The 25,603-nt window shown below is 51.0% G+C and overlaps 1 protein-coding gene and 1 pseudogene across 3 annotated transcripts; both read right to left on the bottom strand.

Annotated features, from left to right (window-relative positions):
- Window positions 1-1,050: 1,050 nt before the first annotated feature.
- Ttc1 (tetratricopeptide repeat domain 1) lies at window positions 1,051-25,603 on the bottom strand. Of its 3 annotated transcripts, XM_042699573.1 has the most exons (9): window positions 25,522-25,603; window positions 23,463-23,822; window positions 16,995-17,055; window positions 15,463-15,575; window positions 10,781-10,817; window positions 8,290-8,438; window positions 7,542-7,596; window positions 5,203-5,347; window positions 1,051-1,063 (listed from the first exon to the last, which is right to left on the bottom strand). In XM_042699573.1, exons 2-8 carry the CDS (start codon window positions 23,787-23,789, stop codon window positions 5,214-5,216), a joined length of 876 nt encoding a protein of 291 aa, XP_042555507.1. In that variant the 5' UTR covers window positions 23,790-23,822; window positions 25,522-25,603; the 3' UTR covers window positions 1,051-1,063; window positions 5,203-5,213. The 3 variants fall into 3 exon arrangements, with proteins under 3 accessions (XP_042555507.1, XP_042555506.1, XP_042555508.1); XM_042699572.1 differs by lacking the exon at window positions 1,051-1,063 and having other exon boundaries at window positions 4,823-5,347; XM_042699574.1 differs by lacking the exon at window positions 1,051-1,063 and having other exon boundaries at window positions 4,823-5,347; window positions 23,463-23,819; window positions 25,499-25,558.
- Window positions 18,378-18,476, bottom strand: LOC122125050 (annotated as a pseudogene).

The following is a 25,603-nucleotide window of genomic DNA, read 5'->3' as shown; positions in this document are numbered from 1 at the left end:
GGCGCCTGGCAGCGCCTCCCGACGGCACATCAGCGCCAGGGCGGACCGCCTGCACGGCGCGGGCCGGACGCTGGGGGCTCCGCGCAGGCGGCGTGCACAGTGTGCAAAGCCCCGGGCCACAGAGCCCAAGAGCCGGAACCTACGGGCGGCGACCGAGCCAGGCCCGCAGGCCGCGCGCTGAGTGGCAGGCCAGGCGCGGCCGCACCCGCAGGCCTGTGGGGTCCAGGTCACTCGGATCCAGCTCTTCACTGGTGGATCTAGACAGCACCACACCCACCGCCGGGAGCCTGCCACAGAAGCCTGGCGTCGGTGCCCGCGCCCACCGCGGCTGGCCAGAACCAGCGACGGGCTGGGCTCGCACAGGCGGCGGCGGGCGGCAGCCTGGCTTCACCTTCCGTGGGAAACGGGAGCCTGCTGCGTCCTGAGGGAAAAACGGCAGGGCGGGCTCGGGCGCAGCTAGCTCTGCTGCAGCCGCAGAGCCTCGCCCTGGCTCGCGCCTCCTGAGGGCGCCGCCTTGGGGTTCTGTGAGGGATTCCATAGCGCCCGAGCGGGTAGGCGCCCGCCCGCAGCCGGCCTGCCTCAGCTCTGCACCCGGGACGGCACGGCCACTTCACCCAGGGAGGGGGGACGGCACGGCCACTTCACCCAGGGAGGGGGGACGGCACGGCCACTTCACCCAGGGAGGGGGGACGGCACGGCCCCTTCACCCAGGGAGGGCCGGCCGTGCTCGGCCCGTTCAGCTCGAGGTTGCGAGCTCACCGGAAGGAACACGCCGCGCAGTCGTTCCGAGGGAGCGCACACCCTCCCTGAGCTCCGTCCTTGCGTGAGGCCCACACGCTCGGATTTCCCCCTCACTTTTGATAAGCTCTTACTTCCTGCCAAAACGTGTGCCACGATGTCCCACTGTTCCTTGAGAAGGGGTCTTTTTGTTCTTGCCAGTCTGGCTCTGTCCCGAGATCCCAGCAACCTCAGCTTCCCGAAGGAGGCCGGGATTGCAGGTGCGAGCCGCCAGCTCCCAGCTTGATTTGCCTTGAAAGTATTCTCAGGTTATTTGCACAGCTGCCTCAGCAGCTAAGCCTCTCTGGTCTTAGCACGTTCCCCTCTGGCGCACCAAGTCTTGCTACATTGCTTGTAAAGCGCCAGATGCGCAGACATCCCTAGCTTTTGGGGTCACAGAACTGCCAAATGCATCTTTTGATCAGGCTTCCATTAGCGCTGCCCCACTATTCAGACAAGTACCGCAAAAGAGCCCACGGCTGCTGCTCCTCTGTCACCTTGCATTCCAGCTTGAACCCCGAGCTCTGGAGGCTGGCTCAGAGCCTCTGAGCATCGGAGGGAGTCAGGCCTGCAACCACGCCAGATGTCAGAACTCTTCTTAACCAAGACACGCACTCACGCCTCCTACACCCGAGCAACTGCAGTGCCAACATCGTGGCGCTTCAGGTGAGGCCACCGTCACGATGTCACGTCGGCAGCTAAGCAGCCGTCACAGCCGGACACGGCAGTGACCTCGCCCTCCTCAGGAGTACAGGTGTGGTGTGGGGCCCTGTGGCATGGCATTCAGGGGAGGAGTGGAAAAAGGAACAAAGGCTAAAAACCCAACACCACAAGCAGCCCTCTGGCTGGGAGACGCCACACCACACAAGGGGCTGGAGTTTGACACAGCAGGCCAGCAGTAAAATGAACTCAGCGCTCCACTGTTCTGCACACAAAACCCACCATAAGAGCTTTTTGCAATAATACAATGTGTGTGTGTGTGTGTGAGAGAGAGAGAGAGAGAGAGAGAGAGAGAGAGAGAGAGAGAGAGAGAGAGAGTTGTGGGCCTTGAACTCAGCGTGGGCATTGTCCCTGAGCTTTTTCAGTTCTGAGTCACAGTTCCACTTTCTGGTGGTTAACTGGAGAAAAGGATCGCACTGACTTTCTTATCTGGGCCTGCTTTGAACTGCAATCCTCAGCTCTCAGCCTCCTGAGTAGCTAGGAATATGGGTATGAAAACCAGGGGTAAGGCAGACACAGGTCACAGGGCCCAATGAAAATGTGATCTGGGGGAGGGAAGCCAAAAACAAAGGCCAATTGGAGATTTTTGAGTCTCAAGTCCTCACCAGTGCAAAACTGAACCAGGAAGCAAACAGCTGAATACTCGCGTGACTAAAAGATTGGAGGGGTTGGGAATGCAGGTCAGTGGAAGAGCACCACAAAAGGAAAAATAGATCAGACTGGCTTAATGTGACCCTTTCACAAAAGCCTTGTTTTCCCGAATAGAACTGATGAATTCACTGGAGAAACCCCAGCTGATCCTTGAAATCTGCCAGAAGCCAACATTACCTGCAAGACCGCCACTGGAACGTTTGCCAGAGTTTGGAGGCGGCCCACGTGGAAGGTTGACTCGCTGGTCTTGTGATGAACTGACACTGCCACTGTCTTGACAAAGGGTGTGATCAGCACCTACGTCTTGGGGAAATGGGTGTTGGTTAGTAGCATAGACATTTTTATTATTTTGCCAGTCCTAGTGCTTGAACTCTGGGCTTGGGCTCTGTCCCTGAGCCTCTGCTCAAGGCGAGCGCTCTACCACTTGAGCCACAGTGCCACTTCTGGTTTTCTGGTGGTTTATTGGAGATAAACAGTCTCATGGATTTTTCTGCCCGGGCTGGCTTTGAACTGCAATCCTCAGATCTCAGCCTCCTGAGTAGCTAGGATTACAGGTGTGAGCCACCAGCGCCTAGCTTAGACCTTTTTAAAATCAGGCACCAACAAGGGCCAGACTACAGGCCTGCACTTTGGATAGTGACTTCATGTGGAGACCAACTTGTATGGAATGTGTTTTGGTAACTTAATAAGTCTCCAGTACAGCACCCAGTACAGGTGCTGGTGCTAAGAATATAAACATGGCCCCTCCTTCCTAGAAACCCACGGTCTACTCTCCCGGCACTTGATAGGGAAACATGATTTTCCCAGTCTTGGGGGTCAAGCCCAGGGCCACCTTGTACTCAGGTGCTCTATACCTGAGCTGCATCCTCAGCCCCGGACACAGAATCTTACAGGATGTGTCAGGGTCTTCAAAGCGACTTATAAAACATGACTGAAAACTTTGTCCCAATGCAGTAATAAAAATATACACAGTATCAGTTTGATCACAATCATAGGGTGTCGGGGTACAGAGGTATAGATGTGCATACCATGTTCGTTCAATCCCCAGCACTAATAGAAGTAAATTCTAGTGTATTTTGGAGGTGGGGGAAGAACTTTAAAATCATGCATATCAGCAGCGGTGGCAGCAAGTTTCCTCCACACACCGTTTTTGCAAGCTTCCAGAACTTTGTACGAACTTTTTTCAAAAGGTCTTAAGTGTGTCCTACAGGTTTAGGAGATAAGAGGAGTAATGGTGCTGTACCATACTCAAACTCCTGAGCACTACTGAGATCCCCTTTGCCTTCTAGACACTGCTAGGCCCTCATGGGCATGCGATGCCAGCCTTGCTGTTAATACACATTCTGGGGTGCTGGCCAAAGAGGGTCAAGCCTAGGAAACCTGACCTCTACAGCAATAGTCACCTCTTGGTAAATGAGGCCACGCCCTGTCCTTCAGTGGTCCCAGCCAGTGGAGCTTGTCTGCATCTGACAGAGCGCTTCTCAAAATGTGGCCCAAGGTTCTTTTGGTGCTAGCTCACAGCGTCAGAGTGCTTTCTTTCCTGTCATTCTGTCACAAGTGACAGCACTACTGGCACAGACAGATGGAATCTTGTGAACTTTTGGGGCCACATACTGGTTTGCACAAGCTACATCATGGCTCTGCTCTGGGATTTTTCATGAAGGGTTCACCTTTTAACACAAAGCAGCTGTTGAAAGTATTCTATCTGGGAAGGAGCAGGCTGGCCTGAAACAGTTAAGTGTCTTAGCTAGGAACATTTTATAAAGTTTGACTTTCTAGGTATCAGGATCCTTCAGAACTGTTAATTTTGTCCCCTGTGCTGGACATGTGCCTGCTAGCTAGGCACCTGCTCTACCAGAGTCCTTAGGGTTTGAGTAAGATGGGGTCCTATGATTAAAACCGTTGAGAACATTAATAGCATTAGGCAGTGGACAGTGTTAATACGCACATTTCTAGGGAAAATGGACTTCAGATTAACATAAAGCATGCAGAACTGTGGTACAAACCTGTAATCCCAGCTCTTAGGAGTCTGTAGCTGAACTCCAGGCCAGCCTGGGCTACAGAGACCCTGTCTCAATATAACCACCCCCCCCCCCCCCAACACACATGCAAGAAAATCTGACCCCGCCCTCTCTCCCTCTTCCCTCCCCCAGCACTCCCACAAGAGCTATCAGGGTGAAGGTGATTTGGCAAACCAGCAGGAGCTGGGGCTGTTACCACCGTCTCTTCCCGAGAAAGGGAAGGGCGCTGTGTTCCCCTGGGGGGCGCGGCCGACCCCTCACTGCCCACAGCACTCGAGCGACATCAGCGGTCACGGACGCGCAGCTGTCCTCGAGACCTTGGGTGTCATGTGCTGAGAAAGAACGTTCCATTTGTTCTGAGCCTTAATACCAAGGCTGACATTTGGGCAAAGCCACTATTTAGCATCATGATGATCTGTGCAAAGCTGCAGAGGGCCAAGATGGCTAGTGGAGTGGAATTTCTGGCTTGTACCACCCAGCTGAATGGCAGCGACAACTAGAACTTCCAAGCACATCTGTGGAAGTCAGCATCTGCACCCCTGCCTGAGATCAAGACTACGCCCCCCTCCAGCCACAAGAGCCACCCAGAGCCACAAGGCCATGTCTGCTGTTGCCATGGGGACAGATACCACAACGCAGCCCAGACTGTTAGAGTGCTTTTATTACAGAGGAAGTCGGGGAAGGCTGGAGACCCCGCGCAGCAGCCTCTGAGCTTCATATGGGCAGGGGGTCTGAGGGACCCCGTGCAGCATGTCTAGTGGGCTGGGGAGAAGTCTGCAGACCAGGGCACTGTGTGGCTCCGAGTTCGGCCTGGACAGCAGGCTTCCCCCGCGCAGCCAGGGCAGGAGCAGTGTGCGCAGACCTGCCAGGCTCGCGGCAGGACGGGCTACAATCCCTGCCAAACAACAGAGCAATGGGGGAGCCTGTACTGGAGCGGTGCTCTTAGCTAGGGTGTTCTGAAAATGGAAACTGCAGGGCTTTGCCCTCCAGACAGCAAGCAGCGCACGACTTCCCAGTCAGCGTGTACAACCACTGCCAGCTTTGTTATCTATTGTTATTTGGGTTTTGAACAAAATTAATAGAGTAGGAGCCAGTAGAGGAATCCTGTTTGATCTGGAAATTTTCTGTGGAGAGCCCAAAGGGTCGAAGAACGAAGTTCCCCAAATCTTTTAGTTTACCTGCAATGTAAAAGCAAAAAATGCAAATGACTGCAGGAGACAGCCACCGTCCTCGCCTCCTCGCCTGACCGATCCAAGCTCTAAGTATGTTATGGGGTCATCCAGGTTTGCCACCACTGAGGAGACAGCCCCCACGGCCCTCTGGGGTGCAAGCTGCCCCCAATCCTGGTGTTTTGGGGAAATGGGGTCCAGCTCAGCAGCCCAGTGCCCTCTTCCCCTCACGTGGGAGGTCACGTGGGATGCCGGGTCTCAAGCTGTTCTGGGGTACACGAGGCCCACAGAGTGTGTGAGGTCAAGGTCGATTTCAGAGACACGAAGGGACGCATGGTGCAGTGGGGCAGACTGTTTGAAATGGGAATGTTCTGGAAAATCTCACTGGATGGGTGAAAAAGGGCTACTTTCTAAACTGCCTTAATTTCCCCCCTAGGTCTGTCTTCTGCCTCCTGTGTCTATGAGGACAGGGGAAGAAGACAGGAAGAGAACCCCATCTTCAGAGATCCAGCCCTTCCCACAGTCTGCCTAACCACCACCTGGCGGGACCAGGGCAAAACACTGAAAGACAGAGGCCTTCTGGTTGAAGGAGTCCTACAGACTCCGGGCCAGCTTCTGTCTCCAGATCCCCACAGCAGCACCCCGGGGAGAGAAGGGCCGCCCGGGCTTAGCTGTTTTGGGAGAATCAGAGTGGGAGCTTTGGGTGGCTGAGCCGGCTCACGTTCAGCACTTGATGGCCTGGCTCAGAGTTGGCAAAAACAATAACAAAACACATAAAGAACCCAAAAAAGATCACAAACTGACACAGAGTGAGTCAGGTGACCCCAACTCCAGGGGTCATACAAGGTGAAGCCATACACGGCCACTGTCTGAACAGAGGGGCTGTCCTGAGCTCATTCACAGTGCCGGAAAAGCAAGGGAAAGTACTACCGGTATTTAAAGACCACAGGTCTGATTTGGCCCATGCAAGGCCCAGGCATCCCAGGGCGAAGAGGCGCCTGGCTTCCGGGACACCCACGATCCAGAGCATCCGGAGGATCGAGCCTGCGCGGTTCGGCCGGAGCCTAGACACCGTCACTCAGTGCTACCTAAGCCACCTCTGGGAGAGGTGTCCTCGCTCTCAGGGATCTGAGACTATGTGCTATCTATGCTAAGAGTGGTCAGAAGGAAGGGAGAACACAGGAGCACCCGAGCCGTCAGGTGATACAGCGCACCAGCTTTCTGTGCAGGACTGTTGGGCCGACTGCTCACCAGAGCTACGACTCCACCCAAAATGTTTCTGGCAAAAGAAAATCAAACGAACCCATCTGCTGGCACCTCAGCCTCTGTCCTCACTGCTTGCTCCTCACTCCTACCCTCTGTCTCTGAATACTAAAGAGCCTCTGGGTGCCATTTTCTTTTTCTTTGCTGGTCCTGGGGCTTGAATTTGGGGCCTTGGCTCTGCCTCTGAGCCTCTCTGTGCTCAAGGCAGTGCTCTACCACTTGAACCACAGGGCCACTTCTGGGTTTTTCTGAGTAGTTTATTGGAGAGAGTCTCAATGGACTTTTCTGCCCAGGCTGGCTTTGAACCTTGATCCTTAGATCTTAGCCTCTGAGTATAGCTAGGATGACAGGCATGAGCCACACATACACAGCGTCTGGGTGCCATTTTCAAGACAAAAGCTTCCTTCATTCTAGCCATTACTGGTGGGAATTCCTGGACCCTAAGTGAAATGAATTAAACCTTGGAGGGTGGAGGATGGCAAAAATCCAATGTTTCCAACCCATTACGGGACAGATTGGTGGTGACGTTTCAGATCGGAAGTTCAATTATATTTATATTCTTGAAAGTAAAATTTTCCAAGAAAACCCTAATAGAAAATTGAGTTTGTGAAAAAGCTGATGCCCTCTCAACTATGCTGCCCTTTCTGGAGTAAGAAATAGGTAAGAAGTAACCCTCTCTGGTATTGGTACCCTTGGCAAAAAGAGAGGTCTCAGAAGTGGCACTGTGGCTCAAGTGGTAAATAGCTAGCCTTGAGCTGAAGAACTCAGGGACAGCGCCAGGCCTGGAGCTCAAGCCCCACAACAACAAAGAAAAGGAAAGAGAGAGAGAGAGAGGTCTCAAAGCTCTTCCTAGCTGCTGTCTCCTTGAGCAGATGAAATACAGACCCTCACCCCTGTCTTAGTTGTTGATGGATGAGAGAATGTAAGGAAGCAAACTTACCTAACATCTCTTCTTTTAGTTTTTCATTACGTTCTTCAATTTGCTTGGGTAATCTCTGAGGAAAAAAGAAACAATTGGTGAGAGATCCTTTGCCTTTATTTTGATTTTGAAACATTTAAAAATCTGGTGTGAAAATAAGATCAGGCTGGGCACTGGTAGCTCACACCTGTAATCCTAGCCTGTACTCAGGAGACTGAGATCTGAGCATCTTGGTTCAAAGCCAACCTGGGCAGAAAAGTCTGAGATTCTTATCTACAATCAAACACTAAAGCCAAAAGTGGAGCTATGGCTTACGTGGTAGAGCAATAGCCTTGCACAAAAAAAGCTCAGAGACAGCACCCAGTCCCTGAGTTCAAGCCTCAGGATTGGAACAACAAGAAGCCAGAAGCAGGTGTTCCAGCCTTGACAGATAAGCAAAAGGCACTGAGTTCAAGTCCCAAAACACACACACACACGGTCCATTAACTAAACAAAAAGTCAAACGTGTTTATGAATGAGCTACACAAAAACAGGAGTTTTGTCTAGTTCACTTCCTGTATTTTCCTTACCAGTGCCTCAAGCAAAGGAGAACCTCTGTGAAAGTGTGGTTCAGTTTCCAAAAGGATTGGAATGAGAGGCTTACAGTGGTATATTTAAGTTGACTGGATCGTGCTATTCGTACTTAAAGCTTTCTCATCTGTGTGTCTTAAGAAACGAGAACAGACATATAGAGAAGGATGGCCACGGGAAGAGAGCACTTAGGGTTTACCATACAAGCTTCTCTCGCTTGGTGTACTGATGGATCTTTTTCTAGTATAGATTTATAATCGTCCAGGGCTTCGTCTAGTTTACTTGTTTTCTCGTACAGCTCTGCTCTCCTCAGTGCTGCTCGGATGTAGTTGGGGTTTAGCTGAATTGCTGTGGAGAGAGAAGCAGCAACTGTCACGGCAGGGAGCGTGGCCAGCCCAGGCCAGTGGCTGCGTCCCGTCTCAGCGCCACATCCTCCCAGGGCGTGGCAAGAGTCATGTTTTGTGTCCATACCTGAGGCTGACAACAGACAGGTGGGCTTCGTGGCCAGACCCCCTCCGCCACTCCCTCCCCCACCCAGCCAGTGGCTCCCGGCGGCTCCCAGGAGGAAAGGCTGGTGTAAGCACCATGCACACGGGGGGCCCGTTCCTACAGACACCACCTCCACACCGAGACCGCAGCGCCACGCGGCTCACACAGCCTCAAAGAGTATTTTTCTTTTGCCTTAATTTCCAACCATTTAAAAATATAAAGATCAGGGGTGGGAATATGAAATATGACTCAGTGGTAGTGTTGCCTAGCATGCGTGAAGCCCTGGGTTCGATTCCTCAGTACCACATGCACAGAAAAAGCTGGAGGTGGCGCTGTGGCTCAAGTGGTAGAGTGCTAGCCTTGAGCAAAAGAAACTCAGGGACAGTGCCCAGGCCCTGAGTTCAAACCCCAGGACTGGCAAAAAAAAATAAAGATCATTCTCAGTCTGTGGGGGGAGGTGGATCTGGCTGACCACGGCCCGGCCCTGCCCTTCACCGAGCTGGAGCAGCCAGGTGCAGCACTTCAGCGCAAGGCGACTGGCGGCAGAGATGGGGAGGAGAGGCTGCACGGACACCTTTGCTCTGGCCTCATTGCTGAGGTCACACCCCGAAACCTGCCGGGTCCTCCACACACAGCCAGGGCCTTTCCGTCATTTGTGTTCTCAGCTCCTTCTTCCAGTGGCAGAGCACTTGCCCGGCAGGTGAAGGCCTTGGGCTCCAGCCTCACCCTTCCATTCGCCAACGGTCCTAATAACTGCTGTGTTTGGGGTGGAGTACACTGCACGGCTCCTGTTCCTGAGTTCTCTCTTCTGTTAGGAAGTAATGTCCTGACTCTTAAAACTTTTTTCCCTTTCACATAATTTTCATTCATTCATGCTTCCCGCAGACTGGAAGTGTACGAGGCTACAGCGGTAAAGAAGACAGAAGCTGAACGCTCACTATCCTAGCACATGGCTATGGTTGTGTGGTCAGAGTGCACGGGACAAGAAATGGCCAAGGTAACGCAGAGTAAGAGCTGGCTTCAGGGAACAGACAAGAGGGGAACGCTGGAGGAAGGTCAGGTGGCGTGAACTGGTGTGAGGCACTAAGAGTGAAGGTACTAAAACCAGAATAACCCTGGCATGTAGAGACCGGCACAGGGCTGGAGGGGAGTCTTGATTTGTTCCTTATGGAGTGACAAGAAGCAACAGTGTGATTTTTTTGGCAGAGCTACTCTAGAATGAAAGCTGCTGGGTGCTGGTGGCTCATGCCATCTATCATCCTAATGACTCAAGAGGCTGGGAAGGTGGCTCAGTGGTAGAGTGCTTGTCTTGCATGCATGAGGCCCTGGGTTTGATTCCTCAGCACCACATAAGCAAAAAGAAAAAAGCAGGAAGTGGCGCTGTGGCTCAAGTGGTAGAGGGCTAGTCTTGATCTGAAGAGCTGAGGGACAGCGCCCAGACCCAGAGTTCAGGCCCCACGACCGGACCCAAAAAAAAAAAAAGAGGCTGAGATCTGAGGATTGTGGCTTGAAGTCAGCCTGGGCAGAAAAGTTTATGAGACTTCTTAGCTCCAATTAACCCAAAAGACCTGGAAATGGATGTGTGGCTTAAGTGGTAGAACACCAGCCTTGAAAGCTCAGACAGTGCCCAGGCAGAGAGCTCAAGCCCAGGGCTGGCATGGGAAAGAAAAAAAAAGTGTGGAATCAACTCTTGAGTAGTGTGTGGTATCCTCCCAGGGTGGTAGCTGAGATGGGTCTGGGCTGTGGAGGCCTTGAACTGAGGTCCTTCTGCTTTAGTCTCCCAAGCACAGACTGTAAGAGGAAAAACAAGTTTGAAGGACACCGTGGTATACTACACTAAGTGTCTAGGAGATGCAGGAAAGTAGAACCTGTCCCTTAACCATGGCTGACCTTCTCCACACACAGACAACAATGCCCATGGCAGCTGTGATCTCCAGTGGGACCTCACAAAAGTTCTGAAGCCTAGAGACCACAGACCACATAAGTTCTGTTGGAAAGGCAGCTCTGAATTTTCATGTTTGTTGCTGTGGGAAACAGTTACCCCAGCATGCGTAGTGGGGAGTGACCCACAGTGCCTTCTTTTGCAAACGCTGTCCTATAGGAAGGGGACGCATCTACGAGTGCACAGACCCCTGTCCATCTGTCTAGCTGAGCAACGCGCTCGCATGTCAGCCGGCAAGAAGGTAAGAGTACACGTGTACCTTTGCTGCAGTCGCTGATGGCTAGCTCATTCTTGTCCTAGAAGGGAAAACAACATTAACATGTTGTATTAATGTGCTTATGTCTCAGTGCTCCAAGACCTGTCTACATCATCTGCTCATAAGTAACTGCTTAGGGACACACACAAAGCTTTCCAAATAAACGACATAAAAATACATGCCACTTCCAAGAGAACATTTAGAATTAGCACGGGGATAGCTCTGACTCATGGTAACAAATGGTCATCTTTCCCCAACTGTCCCAACTGACCTATTACACCAGCAAGAGACGCTGCAGCAGAGTGCCGCACCGAGGACACCCCGCTACGGCACCAGTCCTCTTGGCTGGCTGCTCATGCTACCTTCCAAGCAGTACAGAGGATGCTGTAATTGCACCTGGTGCAGATCTTCATGCAGCCGGAGTCAATAGGTACTTGCTACTAACTCTATATATCTGACTAGAACTCTAGATGGAATACACAGACAACTCAAAGTATCAACTAACTTAACCTGCTGGATTTAAAAACGGTGTAGCGGAAGGAAGGACACTAGCAATCAAAAGAACTGGATTCTGTCCCAGCTCTGGTACTGCCCTCTGCCTAAGGCTGACCACGCTACACTTCTTTAGGCATAGCTTCTCATCAAAAATAGGAGCAGGCCGGATTGAATGCCGGATGAAAGGTCTACATTTTCCGTATTATAGAAGCAAGCTGGTTCAAATCATGTTCTCCTCCCATAATGCCCATTAGCTTTATTTACTACATACTAAATGGTTTGCAGAGCACCCTTCTGAATCCAGTCAAGGATAGTCTCAGGATGGACTCCTTACTAACTCATTATTACTTATAATTATGAGGTAACGGCTGCGGGTTAAGGAAAAGTTCTGCAGCTAAGTAAGGGTGAAGGCTGTGACTAAAGCCACTGCATCGTAACCACACGATGTCACTTTTGTGTTGTGCTTGATCATAATAAACAAAACAACAAAAAATCCAGTATCACGCCTGTAATCCTAGCTACTCAGAAAGCTGAGATCTGAGGATCGCAGTTCAAAGCTAGCCTAGGCAGTTGAGACTCAAAAAAAAAAAAAAGCTGGAAGTGGAGCTGTGACTCAGCTAGCTTTGAGCAAAAGCAGCACAGGGACAGAACTCAGGCCTGAGTTCAAGCCCCAGGAATGTTACACACACACACACACACACACACACACACACACACACACACACACACACACACACACACACACACACACACACACACACACACACACACACACACACACACACACACACACACCAAGAACAAACAGAACTCAGGCCTGAGTTCAAGCCCCAGGAATGTTACACACACACACACACACACACACACACACACACACACACACACACACACACACACACACACACACACACACAAGAACAAACAATGAGCCCCCTTCCCCCCAAAGTGCCACACTGACAATGCTCTCCTCTGCAGAGCTCTCCTCTATGCACAGACTCAAGTCTAGCAATGCCACCTATTTTTCCAACTCACGCACCAGGCAATCACGCTAACCCAACCCTAGAAATAGAACTCCAGCAGCTGTGAAAACAAGGAGCTCTGAGTCCACACAGCAAATGGGTGCTGCGCAATTCCTCTCACTGAGGGAAACCTGACCCAATATACGGTGATAATGTGCAAATAAAAAATGTGGTAACCGAGAAGCAAACATTTTGGAGTTCTTCAGCTACGAATAAAACTGTTAGATACAAATTCGGATCACTGGTAGAACATACTAATAAATTCTTTTTCTTTTATGAGGAGTCTAGTGGACTTTTACAGTTAGGCTAGCTTTGAACTGCTTACACTGTTTTCCAGTCATGGGACTTGAACTCAAGGCCTAGGAGCTGACCCTGAGCCCTTTTTCTTTTTTTCTTTTTGGGTCCGGTTGTAGGGCCTGAACTCTGGGCCTGGGCACCGTCCCTCAGCTCTTCAGCTCAAGGCTAGTGCTCTACCACTTGAGCCACAGCACTACTTCCGGCTTTTTTTCTTTTTGCTTATGTGGTGCTGAGGAATCAAACCCAGGGCCTCATGCATGCAAGGTAAGCGCTCTACCACTAAGCCACCTTCCCAGCCCCCTGAGCCCTTTTTCTTAAGGTTAGCTCTACCACTTTGAGCCATAGCACCACTTCTGGTTTTCTGATGGTAAACTGGAGAAAAGGGTCACACAGGGACTTTTCTGGCTGGACTGGCTTTGAACCATGGTTCTTAGCTCTCAGCCTGAGTAGCTAGGATTTCAGGTGTGAGTTACTGGTGCCTAGCTACCCTGCTTATTTTTGAGATAGGCTCTTGCTTCCTGCCCCAGGGTGACTGGACTGCAGTCCTCCTATTTTTCACTTCCCATCATAGCTGGGGTGACAGGTGCACACCATCTGACACTGGCTTCTTTCGAGTCCCTGAACATGCCTGAGTAAGCCTGCAGATTTCCTACATCAGCCCGAGTAAGCCTGCAGTATTTCCTAGGAGCAGGCCCTTGTGGGCAGTACTGCTTGCCTGGCCTGAGAACATTATTTTTAGAAAAGCAATGGGTCTGGGGCACTGGGGTATAGAAGGAAGAGGCCGAGGTCAGGCTGGAGGGCGGTCCGAGGAGGTCTAACAAGTCAAATGTGCCATCTGCGCTCTGGGACCCAGTGGACGAGGGGCAAACAGCCCGAGAATGGAATGCCGGCGTGCATCTCATGGACTCTGCCTGTGCTGGGGCCTGTGGCAGGGAACCAAGACCCCACCACTTTCGGCTCCCCCAAATCACAAGTGTGAGCCACTGCTGTCAGGCATGGGACTGGTTTACATCAACTTAAAAAAATGGCCTTATTTTTCCTAATTTTGATATTCTGTAGAACTTCTTTGCTCATGTCACATAAAGCACTCCTAAAATCATTTGGAGACCAAAGTCAGCTAGATACAAGTTGCAGTTTTCTAAAATAAAAACAATACAAGACACTATGTTGAAAAACTTTGTAACTTCAGGGTAGGGGAGTGGTGAGAGGGAGAGAAGAGGGAGGTGGGAGGGGCTGGGAAGGTGGCTCAGTGGTAGAGCGCTTGCCTTGTACACCTGAGGCCCTGAGTTCGATTTCTCAGCACCACATAAGCAAAAAGAAAAAAGCCGGAAGTGGCGCTGTGGCTCAAGTGGTAGAGCGCTAGCCTTGAGCTGAAGCGCTGAGGGACAGCGTCCAGGCCCACGACTGGACCAAAAAAAAAAAAAAAGAGGGAGGTGGGAGGTGGGGAGGAAAGGAATGGTAGGAGAAAAACGAAGGAGGTGGTAACAATGCTCGATAGGAAATGTACTCACTACCTTACTCATGTACAATATCTTTACAATAAATATATACAAAAATAAAAAACACCAAAATCTTCCTGAGCTGGGTGCTGGTGGCTCACGCCTGCAATCCTAGCTACTCATTCAGGAGGCTGAGATCTGAGGAGTGCAGTTTGAAGTCAGCTTGGCCAGGAAAGTCCACGAGACTCTCACCTCTAATTAACCACCTGAAAGCTGGAAGTAGAGCAGTGGCTCAAAGTAGTAGAGTGCTAGCCTGGAGTGAAAAAGCTCAGGGACAGCACCCAGACCCCAAGTTCAAGCACTGGATCATTAAAACAAAACAAAAAAACAACACAAAAAGACCTTTCTGCATATCTATATTCAAGAACCCGCTTTCCCATCCTAGACCTAAGGAACCAGATATGTAGAGGCGCTAGACCCTGAGCAGTATGAATATGAACAGGTGAGGGCAGACAGCTGATCTCGGCACCCAGAAACCCCCAGCCAGCCAATCCCGAGACAGCTTCCTGCTAAGATTCCTCAGCCAGTTTAACAAGCAGGACCTTTGCTTTAAAATTTTCATCTCTCGGCCAGGTGCCGGTAGCTCACACCTGTCATCCTAGCTACTCAGGAGGCTGAGATCTGAAGATCGCGGTTCAAAGGCAGCCCAGGCAGGAAAGTCTGTGAGACTCTTATCTCCAATAAACCACTAGAAAACCGGAAGTGGTGCTGTGGCTCAAGCGGTAGAGCGCTGGCCTTGAACTGAAGAGTACAGGGACAGCGCCCAGGCCCAGAGTTCAAGCCCCATGACCAACCACCCTCCCCCCCCCAAAAATATTTTCATCTCTCCAGTCTTGCATGGTGACTGTGCAGACACAGGGAAGTGAGACATTTAGTGCACCAACACACGCAATAAATGCACCTGCATTCTCCCTGCCACGCCAGGCTCTGTCCTGTGAAAGTACACACAGCTGCTTTCTCCCCCCCGCCCCAGCTGCTGGACACTTCCCTATGTAGCGCAGGGCCTTCAACAGAAAAGCCCGACTTGGGGATGAGCATCTTTAAGTGTGGAGTTTGAGCCTCTGAGTCTTTATTTAGAATTCTGGAGGCCTCGGTCAAGCAGCTGTCGCTGTTGTGGGACGCACACCACTTGGTTCCTTGCCCGTGAACCTGCCCTAGTTTCCTGGAAACTTTGCCAGCCCTCCTTCCATAAAAGTATTCACACAACTACTTCAACGATTACATGGTACTTTTTTCAGCCTTCCTGTGCTCTTTTCATCAATGAAGTATAGGGGCAGGAAAAGAGCAGGAGAAACTTTAAACCTCTGTGGTGGCTGTTGGGAAGAAATTGCACCCTACAAAACACAGAGACCCCATGCTTAAGAAATACCCATACCTGTCTCATCCTCGCAGCAGCCCGGTTTGAAAACAGAATGGACCGGTCTTTCTGGAAGCAGGCGGGACATGTCTGAAGAGCTTTAGTGTAGGAACTTTCAGCTTCGACATAATCTAGGACAAAAGGGTTCAGGGTGAGAGTCAATCAGGTTTTACTCCACACACTTCTGCATTCCACAGGTGCCAGAATGCACAGCTCCCACGCAAAGGCTTCCACTCTACTACAGTCCTGGTCTGTCACGCCTGGGACAGTCACATCTCCTCCCTTCTCTAACAAAATGGTGCCTGCTTCAAGGCTGGCCTCTCCACCACTGCAGCCGCGCTGCTGCTGAGGACCTGCTGCTCCCACCGATCTCCCAAGGCCTGGGATTGGTGAGCAGACACTGCACGCTGTCAGCAATGTCTCTGCTGCTCATACCCTGGACAGCCAGCCTCATCTGACTTAGCGATTCAGACAGGAGGTTCCCAAGGGGGGCAGGGGAAAGGAACTAGACAGATAAGGAAGCGAGTAAGGCTTGAGATCCATTACTCAGGTTGAAGAAGTTTCTGGGGCTGGAGTAATCTCAGTGGTAGAGTACTGGCTGAACTTGTACAAAGCGCTGGGCTCAGTCCCTAGCACTGCAGGAGTGGGAAGTGGGGGGGAGGGGGATGCGGGATGCGTCAAGAACCTTTAGGTCTCTGAGAAAAGAAGGGAGGATTGTTAAACTAGGATGAGCCAGGGCAGGGCTCAGGTTATAGAGCCCCAGCTAATGAAAGCATTAGATACTTGGTCTCAGATAAAAAAGTGAGAACCTACTAAGTAGGTGGAGGTTAACACTGCTACATCTGTTTGTGACAGGGCCTCATGGTAGAGCGGAGACTGTCCTTCAACTAGCTTCTATCTCAGCCTTCCCCTGCTGGGATTACAGGCATGTGCTTGAACTCAGGCTATGCATCTGCTAGGCAGGTGCTCTAGTGCTTGAGCCAGCCACCAGTCTGGGAGTCAGATGTGAGATGCAGGGTGAGAACTGGGAACAGCATCTCCTGAGGGAGGCTCAGGCGCCGCCCTGTGGTTCCCTGGCTGTCTACGTCCTGGGGCCCTCAGTGCCACAGGCATTATGCCCTTTAGACTTCCAGCCTCCAAAGCTGCGAGCTGCACCACTGTCTTTACATAGCCGGCTGCAGTGTAAGGGCGGGCAATGGGGGAGGAAGTGGACGCCTGGCCCTCAGAAGGCTGGGCTGTTGGCAAAGCCCTGTAGCCAGCAAGGAGCAGGGCTCTGCTTTACAGCCAGGCAGGCCTCCACACGCGCTGTGCCCAGCCACTCCTGGTCTCTGGATAAGAAAAGAAAAACTCCTGTGCCAAGAGACACAGGCTGGCTCGCTGTCAGCCGACAGTGACTTGGAGCAGGTAAAACAATACGGACACCAAGTCCCAGGAGTCGGAAGCTGTGTGGAGATGGCGCTCAGGCTTGCTAGGTGTTTCCAGATGTTCTGAGTCTTCACACTGAAGACGGGCGAGGGAGAGCAGGCGTTAGTGCTATCCCACCACCTCACCTCCTTTCTTGAACTGTTCATTTCCTTCCTCCTTTAGTCTAGTGCTCTCTCCTCTCCTCTTCTGAAAGAGAGCCAAGATAAAACATTGTAAATACGCAAAAAATCTAAGCTTTCTTTATATCCACGCCTACTTTACAGGTATCAACTCTTAGGAATTGGGTGTTCCCCAAACTGTAACCCTATTAATTTTTTTTGGGTCAGTCGTGGGCCTTGAACTCCGAGCCTGGGCGCTGTCCCTCAGCTCTTCAGCTCAAGGCCGGTGCGCTACCTCTTGAGCCACAACGCCACTTCTGTGACTTTCCTGCCCAGGCTGGCTTTGATCTCAGCATCCTTAGTAGCTAGGATTACAGGCATAAGCCACCAGCGCCCGGCTCCCTAGTAATTTTCAAGACACCAATGACAGCTTTGAAACAGCTGCTTAAGCCAAATTAGATTTTTGAACCCTGGGCACGCTCTCCTCCGCCCCTCCCTGTGGGGTTCTTTCATGTCACAATCCAGATTCCCCAGACTTCCTGCTGGAGCAACACTCTCCCCACCACACCTCCATCTTTCTAAAAGTGGATTTTGTTTCAGGTGCACATAGTATTCTATGTATAGTATTTTGTACTTTGACCTGGAATTGGTGAATTCTCCCCATCTTTAGTTTCAAACAGTATCTAGAAAGAAACCAAGGTCTGGCTACTAGCATGTACAGTTACTAAAGTAACTTTAGACTCTTTCAGTTTAAAAAAAAAAAAGAGTTTCAGGGACAGGGATCAGGCCCAGAATTCAAGCCCCAGGGAATAATGTTGCGCGTGTGCACAGACAGGCATGCACGCACGAACGCGTATGTACATGTATGTGTACGTGTACACACACACACACACACACACACACACACACACACACACACACACACACACACAAACACTCTTAAGAGGCCAGGGCAAGGGATATGGCTCAAGTTGTACAGCAAGTTGTACCCTAGCAAGCACATGACCCTGAGTTCAAATTCTGATATCTCCAACAAAACCCAACAACACAAAACAGTCCAATAGTTGCAAGAATACATGAAAGTAAAATCCTACAACACAGGATTCTTGGGTAACAAGGCCTGAACTCTTGCTCAACCTTCGTGTCCTTAAGTTTTTCCTCTCAAGTCTGGCACTCTACCATTTGGGCCCTATCTCCACTTCCAGTATTTTGTTTGTTAACTGGAGATACAAGTCTCAGGAATTTTCTGTCTGGACTGGCTTTGCACCATGATCTTCAGATCAGATCTCAGCCTCCTGAGTAGCTGGGATACAGGTGGAAGAGAACTACTGGTGTATGGCTAACAGATGGCCAACCTTGAAAAGTGCAAACATTTCAGCTTGTTGCCATTAAGGTTTAACTAGATCATTAAAGAAAACATAGAATTTTGCGTGTCATCCTTACGCAGGGGCCATGCTAATCTTCTCTGTATTGTTCCAATTTTAGTATATGTGCTGCCGAAGCGAGCACAAAACGTAGAATTTTGAAACTGGTATGGAAACCCATTGGTATAATCAGTTTAAATAAGGAATGATAGGAAAATTAAAATAGGCAGAACTGGTGGGGAGAGAGTGGACAGAGCGTGAATGAGGATGGATGTGGTCCATGTAGTTTATCTGCATGTGGGAAAACAGAACAATGGAACATGGTGAAACTGTCTTAGGACGGTGGGGGTGTGGGTAAGAAGAGAGGGGCAATTTTTTTTTTGGGGGGGGGGGGAGTTGTGGGGCCTGAACTCTGGGCCTGGGCGCTGTCCCTCAGCTCTTCAGCTCAAGGCCAGTGCTCTACCATTTGAGCCAGAGCGCCACTTCTGGAATTTTCTGCTTATGTGGTGCTGAGGAATCGAACCCAGGGCGTCAGGCATGCAAGGCAAGCGCTCTACCACTGAGCCACCTTCCCAGCCTGAGAGAGACAAATTTGATTTAGAAACATCATGTGAATGTGTAGAAATGTTACAAGGAGACCCGCCTTGCACAACTAATGCCAATTTTAAAAAATGATGCTGAGACATAGCAGCCATCTGGAAATAGATAAAAATACAGCCACAGGACAGCATATGAATAAACTCTGAATGGACTGGAGGTCTTTCAGCATGGAGAATGGCTCTGACTGATATAAATCCAGAAATAATATGAAGACTAATAAATAAATCTGACTGTAGAAAAACAAAGCAAATTCCAACAAAACATTTCATTATAACAAATTCAAAAGATAACTGACACTGAACAGGTTGCTGCACCAAAGTTCACGACATCACCAATCAAATGGCCCAAAGCAGAAGCAACCCATGCACTAGCGGATGGGTATGAGGGAGAAACAAATGTGGCACCTGGATACCATGGAGATAATTTATTATGCAACCTCAGAGAGGACCAACCCCTCACACATGCTACAACAGCCACAGATTCTGAAAACCAAGCAGTGAAGGCAGACAGCAAAGGACAGATATGGAGCGATCCCACCCCCATGGGGTGCCCAGAATGTCCATTCATAGAAAGCAGGATGATTGCTACTACAGGTTGTGGAAGGGGGAGCGGGGAGGGGCTGCTTGCTCTGCAGGATGAAGCAGTCTGGAGATGGACCGTGGTTGACAGGTGCACAAGGTGAATGAGCTCAATTCCACTGAGCTGCACCCTTGGATTTAACCCATTTTAGCACAACTTAAACACACAGCTGACAAATATGAATAAGATATTTGTGACATTACCACAAAGAACTAAAAAAAAAAAGCAAACCACCTTATAAGAATGGAAGCAAGGGCTGGGAAGGTGGCTCAGTGGTAGAGCGCTTGCCTTGCATGCATGAGGTCCTGGGTTCGATTCCTCAGCACCACATAAGCAAAAAGAAAAAAGCCGGAAGTGGCGCTGTGGCTCAAGTGGTAGAGCGCTAGCCTTGAGCTGAAGAGCTGAGGGACAGCGCCCAGGCCCAGAGTTCAGGCCCTACAACTGGGCCACCCCTCCTCCCCCAAAAAAGAAAAAGAATGGAAGCAAGCTGGGCGCCAGTGGCTCATACCTGTAATCCTAAATCCTGGCTGGAGGCTGAGATCTGAGGATCGTGGTTCAAAGTCAGCCAGGGCAGGAAAGTCCCTGAAATTCTTTTTTGTGCCAGTCCTGGGGCTTGAACTCAGGGCTGGGCACTGTCCCTGAGCTTCTTTTGCTCAAGGCTTTCACTCTAGCACTTGAGCCACAGGGCCACTTCTGGCTTTTTCTGTGTATGTGGTACTGGGGAATGAAAGCCAGGGCTTCATCCACGCTAGACAAAAACACTACCACTAAGCTACCTTCCCAACCTCTTCCTGAGTTTCTTATCTCCATCTAAGCACAGAAAAAGCTGGAAGTGGTGTTGTGGCTCAAGTGGTAGAGTGCTAGCCTTGAGCAAAAGAATCTCAGGGACACTTGCCCATGTAATTGTAACTCCTCTGTACAGTATTCTCACAAATAAATAAATAAATAAAAAATCTCAGGGACAGCGCCCAGGCGCAGAATTCAAGCCCCACCATGAAACAAACAAAATAAAAATAAAGGAAGGGCCAGGCACCGGTGGCTCAGCTACTCAGGAGACTGAGATCTGAGGTTCAAAGTCAGCCGAGCAAGGACAAGGAAAGTTCGTGAGATTCTTTTTTTTTTTTTTTTTGTTCGTGAGATTCTTATCTCCAATAAACCATTAGAAAACCAAAGTGGCGCTGTGGCTCAAGTGGTAGAGCTAGCTCGCCTTGAGCTGAAGAGCTGAGGGATAGTGCCCAAGCCCAGAGTTCAAGCCCCACAACCGACCAAAAAAATAAATAAAAAATAAAGGAAGGAAGCAGGCATGGTTGCCCAGGTCCACCATCTCAGTCTGTGGGGTCCAGGCCAGGAGGTAAGTTCTGCCAGCCCAGGATACATAACAAGCCTGTCCAAAAACACAAAACCCTCTGGAAACATTTGCCTAAGGTAGTAACTGCAATGGGAAATGTATCACAATTATGCTGCAGGAAGAAGTGGACACCACTTTAACCAAGTGGGCAGGATGGATATCACCAATAATGCTGTAACATCTACCTACCTACCTACCTACCTACACACACACAACCACAGGACTCAGGCAGGAGAACACATTATGTCTGAAACTAAAATGAACTCTTGAGAAATTTTCATCCTTAAGGATTAAACACAGTGTCTTGCGTTCTTATCTCAGTCTAAGTTCCTCCATTTAAGGCATGCATTGTGCAGGCGCTATGCTAAGCACCTGGGCTATACCTGTGCACAGGACAGAGTATGTGGCCACGGTCCCCACACTGTACTCACACACAGGAGAAAGCACAGCTGCTGCCTCTCGTTCAGCAGTGCGCGCCGTGAGCTGCTGACCACAGTCTGTGTACGTTTTTTTCTATTTATTCTGGGCACTAATGGATGGCTGCCAGATGAATGAGTTAACTTCTAGAATTAGCCTGGTGTGTAGTGAATGTGCAGATTTTTCATGCATCTGAAAAAGTGACTGAAGTGGGAAATACGGACAGCATCTGCCCTTTCTGAAGAACCAACCAGAAAACTGAGGACTTAAGATGAAGGGTTGCTTCCTACGGTTCTATAAGGAAGACGAGTTACTTACAACACGATTAGGACAAAAAGTGAGGGAACACCACTGCTAAATCAGACTTCCTGTAAAGAGAATAACCACCACTCTTCCCTGGCAAACACAGTAAACTTATTTTTATTAGATTACTGATACAATATCTGATATCATAGCTGTGTGATACTATACCATTCACTGAGTTAAAAGATGGCCGGGCGCCGGTGACTCACACACCTGTCATCCTAGCTACTCAGGAGGCTGAGATCTGAGGATCAAGGTTCAAAGCCAGCCCGGGCAGGAAAGTCTGTGAGACTCTTATCTCCAATAAACCACCAGAAAACCAGAAGTGGCGCTGTGGCTCAAGTGGTAGAGTGGTAGCCTTGAGCTGAAGAGCTGAGGGACAGTGCCCGACCCAGAGTTCAAGCCCTACTACTGGGAAAAACAACAACAACAACAAAAACCTAAGGTGTAAAATATACCTATTGCAGAACACCATCTACCAGGCATGTGCTAAAATATTAGAGGAAACTTGAATTATTATTTTACGAAAAACACACATGTATCTAGCTCAAGCTAGAAAACTTAAGTGCTTTTAAGTTTGGGTGCAACCTGTCAGAATGTGAGAACTGCAACCCCATGCAGCAGCTGATTAGAATACCTCTTTTACTTTACATCTGAGTGCACAAGGAAAATCTGCAGTATGAAGGCTTAGAGCTGAGTCTGTATCTCTTCTATATTAATAAAAAATTGAATCAAATACGCTTTTTTTTCGGGGGGGGGGGGGGTAGGAATCCGGTCGTGGGGCCTGAACACTGGGCCTGGACGCTGTCCCTCAGCTCTTCAGCTCAAGGCTAGCACTCACTCTATCACTTGAGCCACAGTGCCACTTCCGGCATTCCCCACACTGTTTCCCTGCTCCACCCTCTTACACAGCCCGTTAATGAAGCAATTAAACGAAGGCCTTCCACCTGCAGACAGATGCTCCATCACCTCAACCATGCCCCGGGCCCACACAACATTCATATCTGCACCCTCGCTGATGGCATTAACTGTATTATTCAGGTTCTTTAAGATGAGCTCTAAGACAATTTAACTATTTAAACCTCCTGGTCCCTGAGATTATAAAGTTGAAGGAGATCAAGGCTTCTGTTTTGGTCAGTTCTGGGGCAAAGAAGCTTTATAGGAAGGTGTTTTCTTTTGTTTCTAAATCAAAGGGACAGGAGTTCAAGAATCCGTTCTGGCATTTTCCAGGTGTGCGATCTTAGGCAAGTTACTTCCCCACTCTGGGGAATGGTAACATGTTTCAAAAGTCTGTTGAGGGGACTCAAACTCAGTAACATCTCAGCTTAGTGGCTAGCCCATTGCTGCTCAACAAAACAAAGCTACCATTAAATGCAATGCTGTTTTGTAGACCCAGCCACTGTCCTCTGTAACCAGGCCGCCACAAAAACCCTCAACTCTTACTTTGCTGGCTAGGGATCAACAAAAAAGCACTGTCAGTCATAAAAATGTCCGTATCAGAAACTTCAACCCTAGCAAAGGTCATGAAATAAGCGGTGTTACCTATACAGGCACTCAAACCTATAGATTAGAAAAAAACTTAGACTCTGAAGTACAAGATAAAAGTTCCCAGAAAAACAGGAATTTCTCTGCAAAGCCCTATGCTTCTCTGTCATGCTACTGACAGATCTAGTGCTACTCTTGTGGTCAGGACTGGTCACTCTACTCAGGCAAAGCAGACTATTACAGCCACACGTACTTGCTTGCTTTTCTGGGGGAAGAAAAGTAACCTGGGCCAGGCTTCATCTCACAAATTCTCCTGGCATGAGACATCCCGTCCCCAGCTGGCTGACATTTATTCATTTTTAAAAGCAGTTTAAGAGGCAGATTGTGCACAACATTTACCTGCTTCTCTTCTTCTGGCATATCTTTCTCCAGTTCGATTAGGTATTCCTCGTCTAGCTCCGAGGAAGTGGGGTCCTCACCAGCTTTGCTCTCAGTCTCAGGCTCTCCAGGTTCCTCAAATGAGGCACTACAGTCATGAAAGTGCTCCTCTTCTACCTGGTCTTCCTGGAGACTGCCCTTATCATCCTGGAGCTTCCTGCTCTGCGAATGCGGATCTCTGGGATCAGGAGCTGCTGGGCTGGCTCCTCCTGTTTCTGGAGGATCTGTAACCTTTAAGCCCTTGACTAGATCTTCTGGCACTTTAAAGTTCTCGGCCTTCTCCCCCATGCTGAATTCAGTGTGCGGGGCGAGGCTAAAAGTCTGGAAGAGAAAAACAGCTGCTTTGTAACGGTGCTAATAATGAAAAATTCTGCCACACACCTAACTGCAGCGAAGACTGAATGAAACAATGACTTCCAAAGGAAGTCTAACTTCCTCGCATTGGAACTGTTATAATAAACCCACAAATAATGCTAAGTGTCATTTTAGCTGTTATGTTCTCAAAATCTGATAGCAGAACTTGTTCTAAGCAACAAGAAACCCATGGGGGAAATAGAGGAGATGGGGAAGAAGACGGGCAGCTGGAGACTAAACCCAGGCTCCCTAACCAGATGATTTCTCCTTCCACGGTTAACATTGTGCTGAGGTAGCAAAAACGAGGCCGCAGCTAAAACAGCAACAAGAAAGAGCCTTAATCTCTTCGAAATGAACAACCAAACTGTGGGGGGGCGGGGAAAAAAAACAAGCCTTTTTTGGGGGGGAAGGAGGGGCAGCATTGCCACAACGAAGCCCAAGAATTAATTTCTTGTGGAGCTCAAAATGGAATCCACGCCAAAACTGGGCTCACCGACTTAACCAAAAGGATGGGATGAAAGGCCCACGTGCCAGTGGTGGGAGAGAAGCCGCGGCTCAGGTGGACCTAATCAGGACCCCAGTTCGCAACCGGGCCGGGTAAGGGCGGCTCTCGTCTCTGGCTGGGTGACCACACCTGGCACAGGGAAAAAAACTGCTGCCCAGGCGCTGGCCCGGGCCTCGGAATTCACGAGATTCTCTCCCCCCGCCCCTCTCTCGTTAAGTGGCTTAGCCTGGCCTGGCATCCTCGCTCCTCCGGAGACTCAGATCTGAGGACTGCGGTTCCCTGGCAGGGAAGTCCGCAGTCCGCGAGACCCTCATCGCCCAGGAACCACCAAAAAGCCGGAAGTGGAGCCACGGCTCGAGTGGTAAGAGCGTCAGCCTTGAGCAATTACAGAACGTAAACCAAAGCCCCCCCCAAACACACCAAACCAACCCGCCTCGGGGACAGTGCCCGGGACCCCGAAGAGGAGGAGGAGGAGAAAATGAACACCGTGCCACCGATCCCGCCCCGGGCTCCGGAAGCTGCGTCAGAGTCAGGCCGCCCGCAGTCCCGCCCCGCGAAGCCGCACGCCGGCCCGGGGGCCTCCGCACCCCCAAGCCCGGCCCGGCCCAGCCTCGGCCCCGGGGCCTCCGCACCCCCAAGCCCGGCCCGGCCCAGCCTCGGCCCCGGGGCCTCCGCACCCCCAAGCCCGGCCCGGCCTCGAACCGGGGGGCTCCGCACCCCCAAGCCCGGCCCGGCCCAGCCTCGGCCCCCGGGCCTCCGCACCCCCAAGCCCGGCCCTGCCCCGGCCCCGGGGGGCTCCGCACCCCCAAGCCCGGCCCGGCCCAGCCTCGGCCCCGGGGCCTCCGCACCCCCAAGCCCGGCCCCGCCCCGGCCCCGGGGGGCTCCGCACCCCCAAGCCCGGCCCGGCCCTGCCTCGGCCCGGGGGGCTCCGCACCCCCAAGCCCGGCCCGGCCCTGCCTCGGCCCGGGGGGCTCCGCACCCCCAAGCCCGGCCCGGCCCCGGCCCGACTTCCCACGGCCTCCCCTGGAGACCGCGCCGCCGCCGCCGCCGCGGGGCCCGGCTTCTCCCCGCTCCCGGGCCCAGGCCGAGAACGCTCCCCACGGGACGCTCGCCGCCCCGCGCTTCCCTCCCGCCCCGCGACCGCCCCGCCGGGATACTCACGGCCCCGCAGCGCCGCCCGCCTCCACCGGTCCAGCCTTTGAGACCTTTTATTTCCTTTCCGTCAGGGCCGCTTCCGTCGGCG

The sequence above is a fragment of the Dipodomys spectabilis genome, unplaced genomic scaffold (genome assembly GCF_019054845.1).
Source record: "Dipodomys spectabilis isolate Male_0828 unplaced genomic scaffold, ASM1905484v1 ptg000258l, whole genome shotgun sequence".
NCBI classification, from domain to species: Eukaryota; Metazoa; Chordata; class Mammalia; order Rodentia; family Heteromyidae; genus Dipodomys; species Dipodomys spectabilis.
Note: the sequence above shows the minus strand (reverse complement) of the source record. Positions and strands in the feature narration are given on the sequence as shown.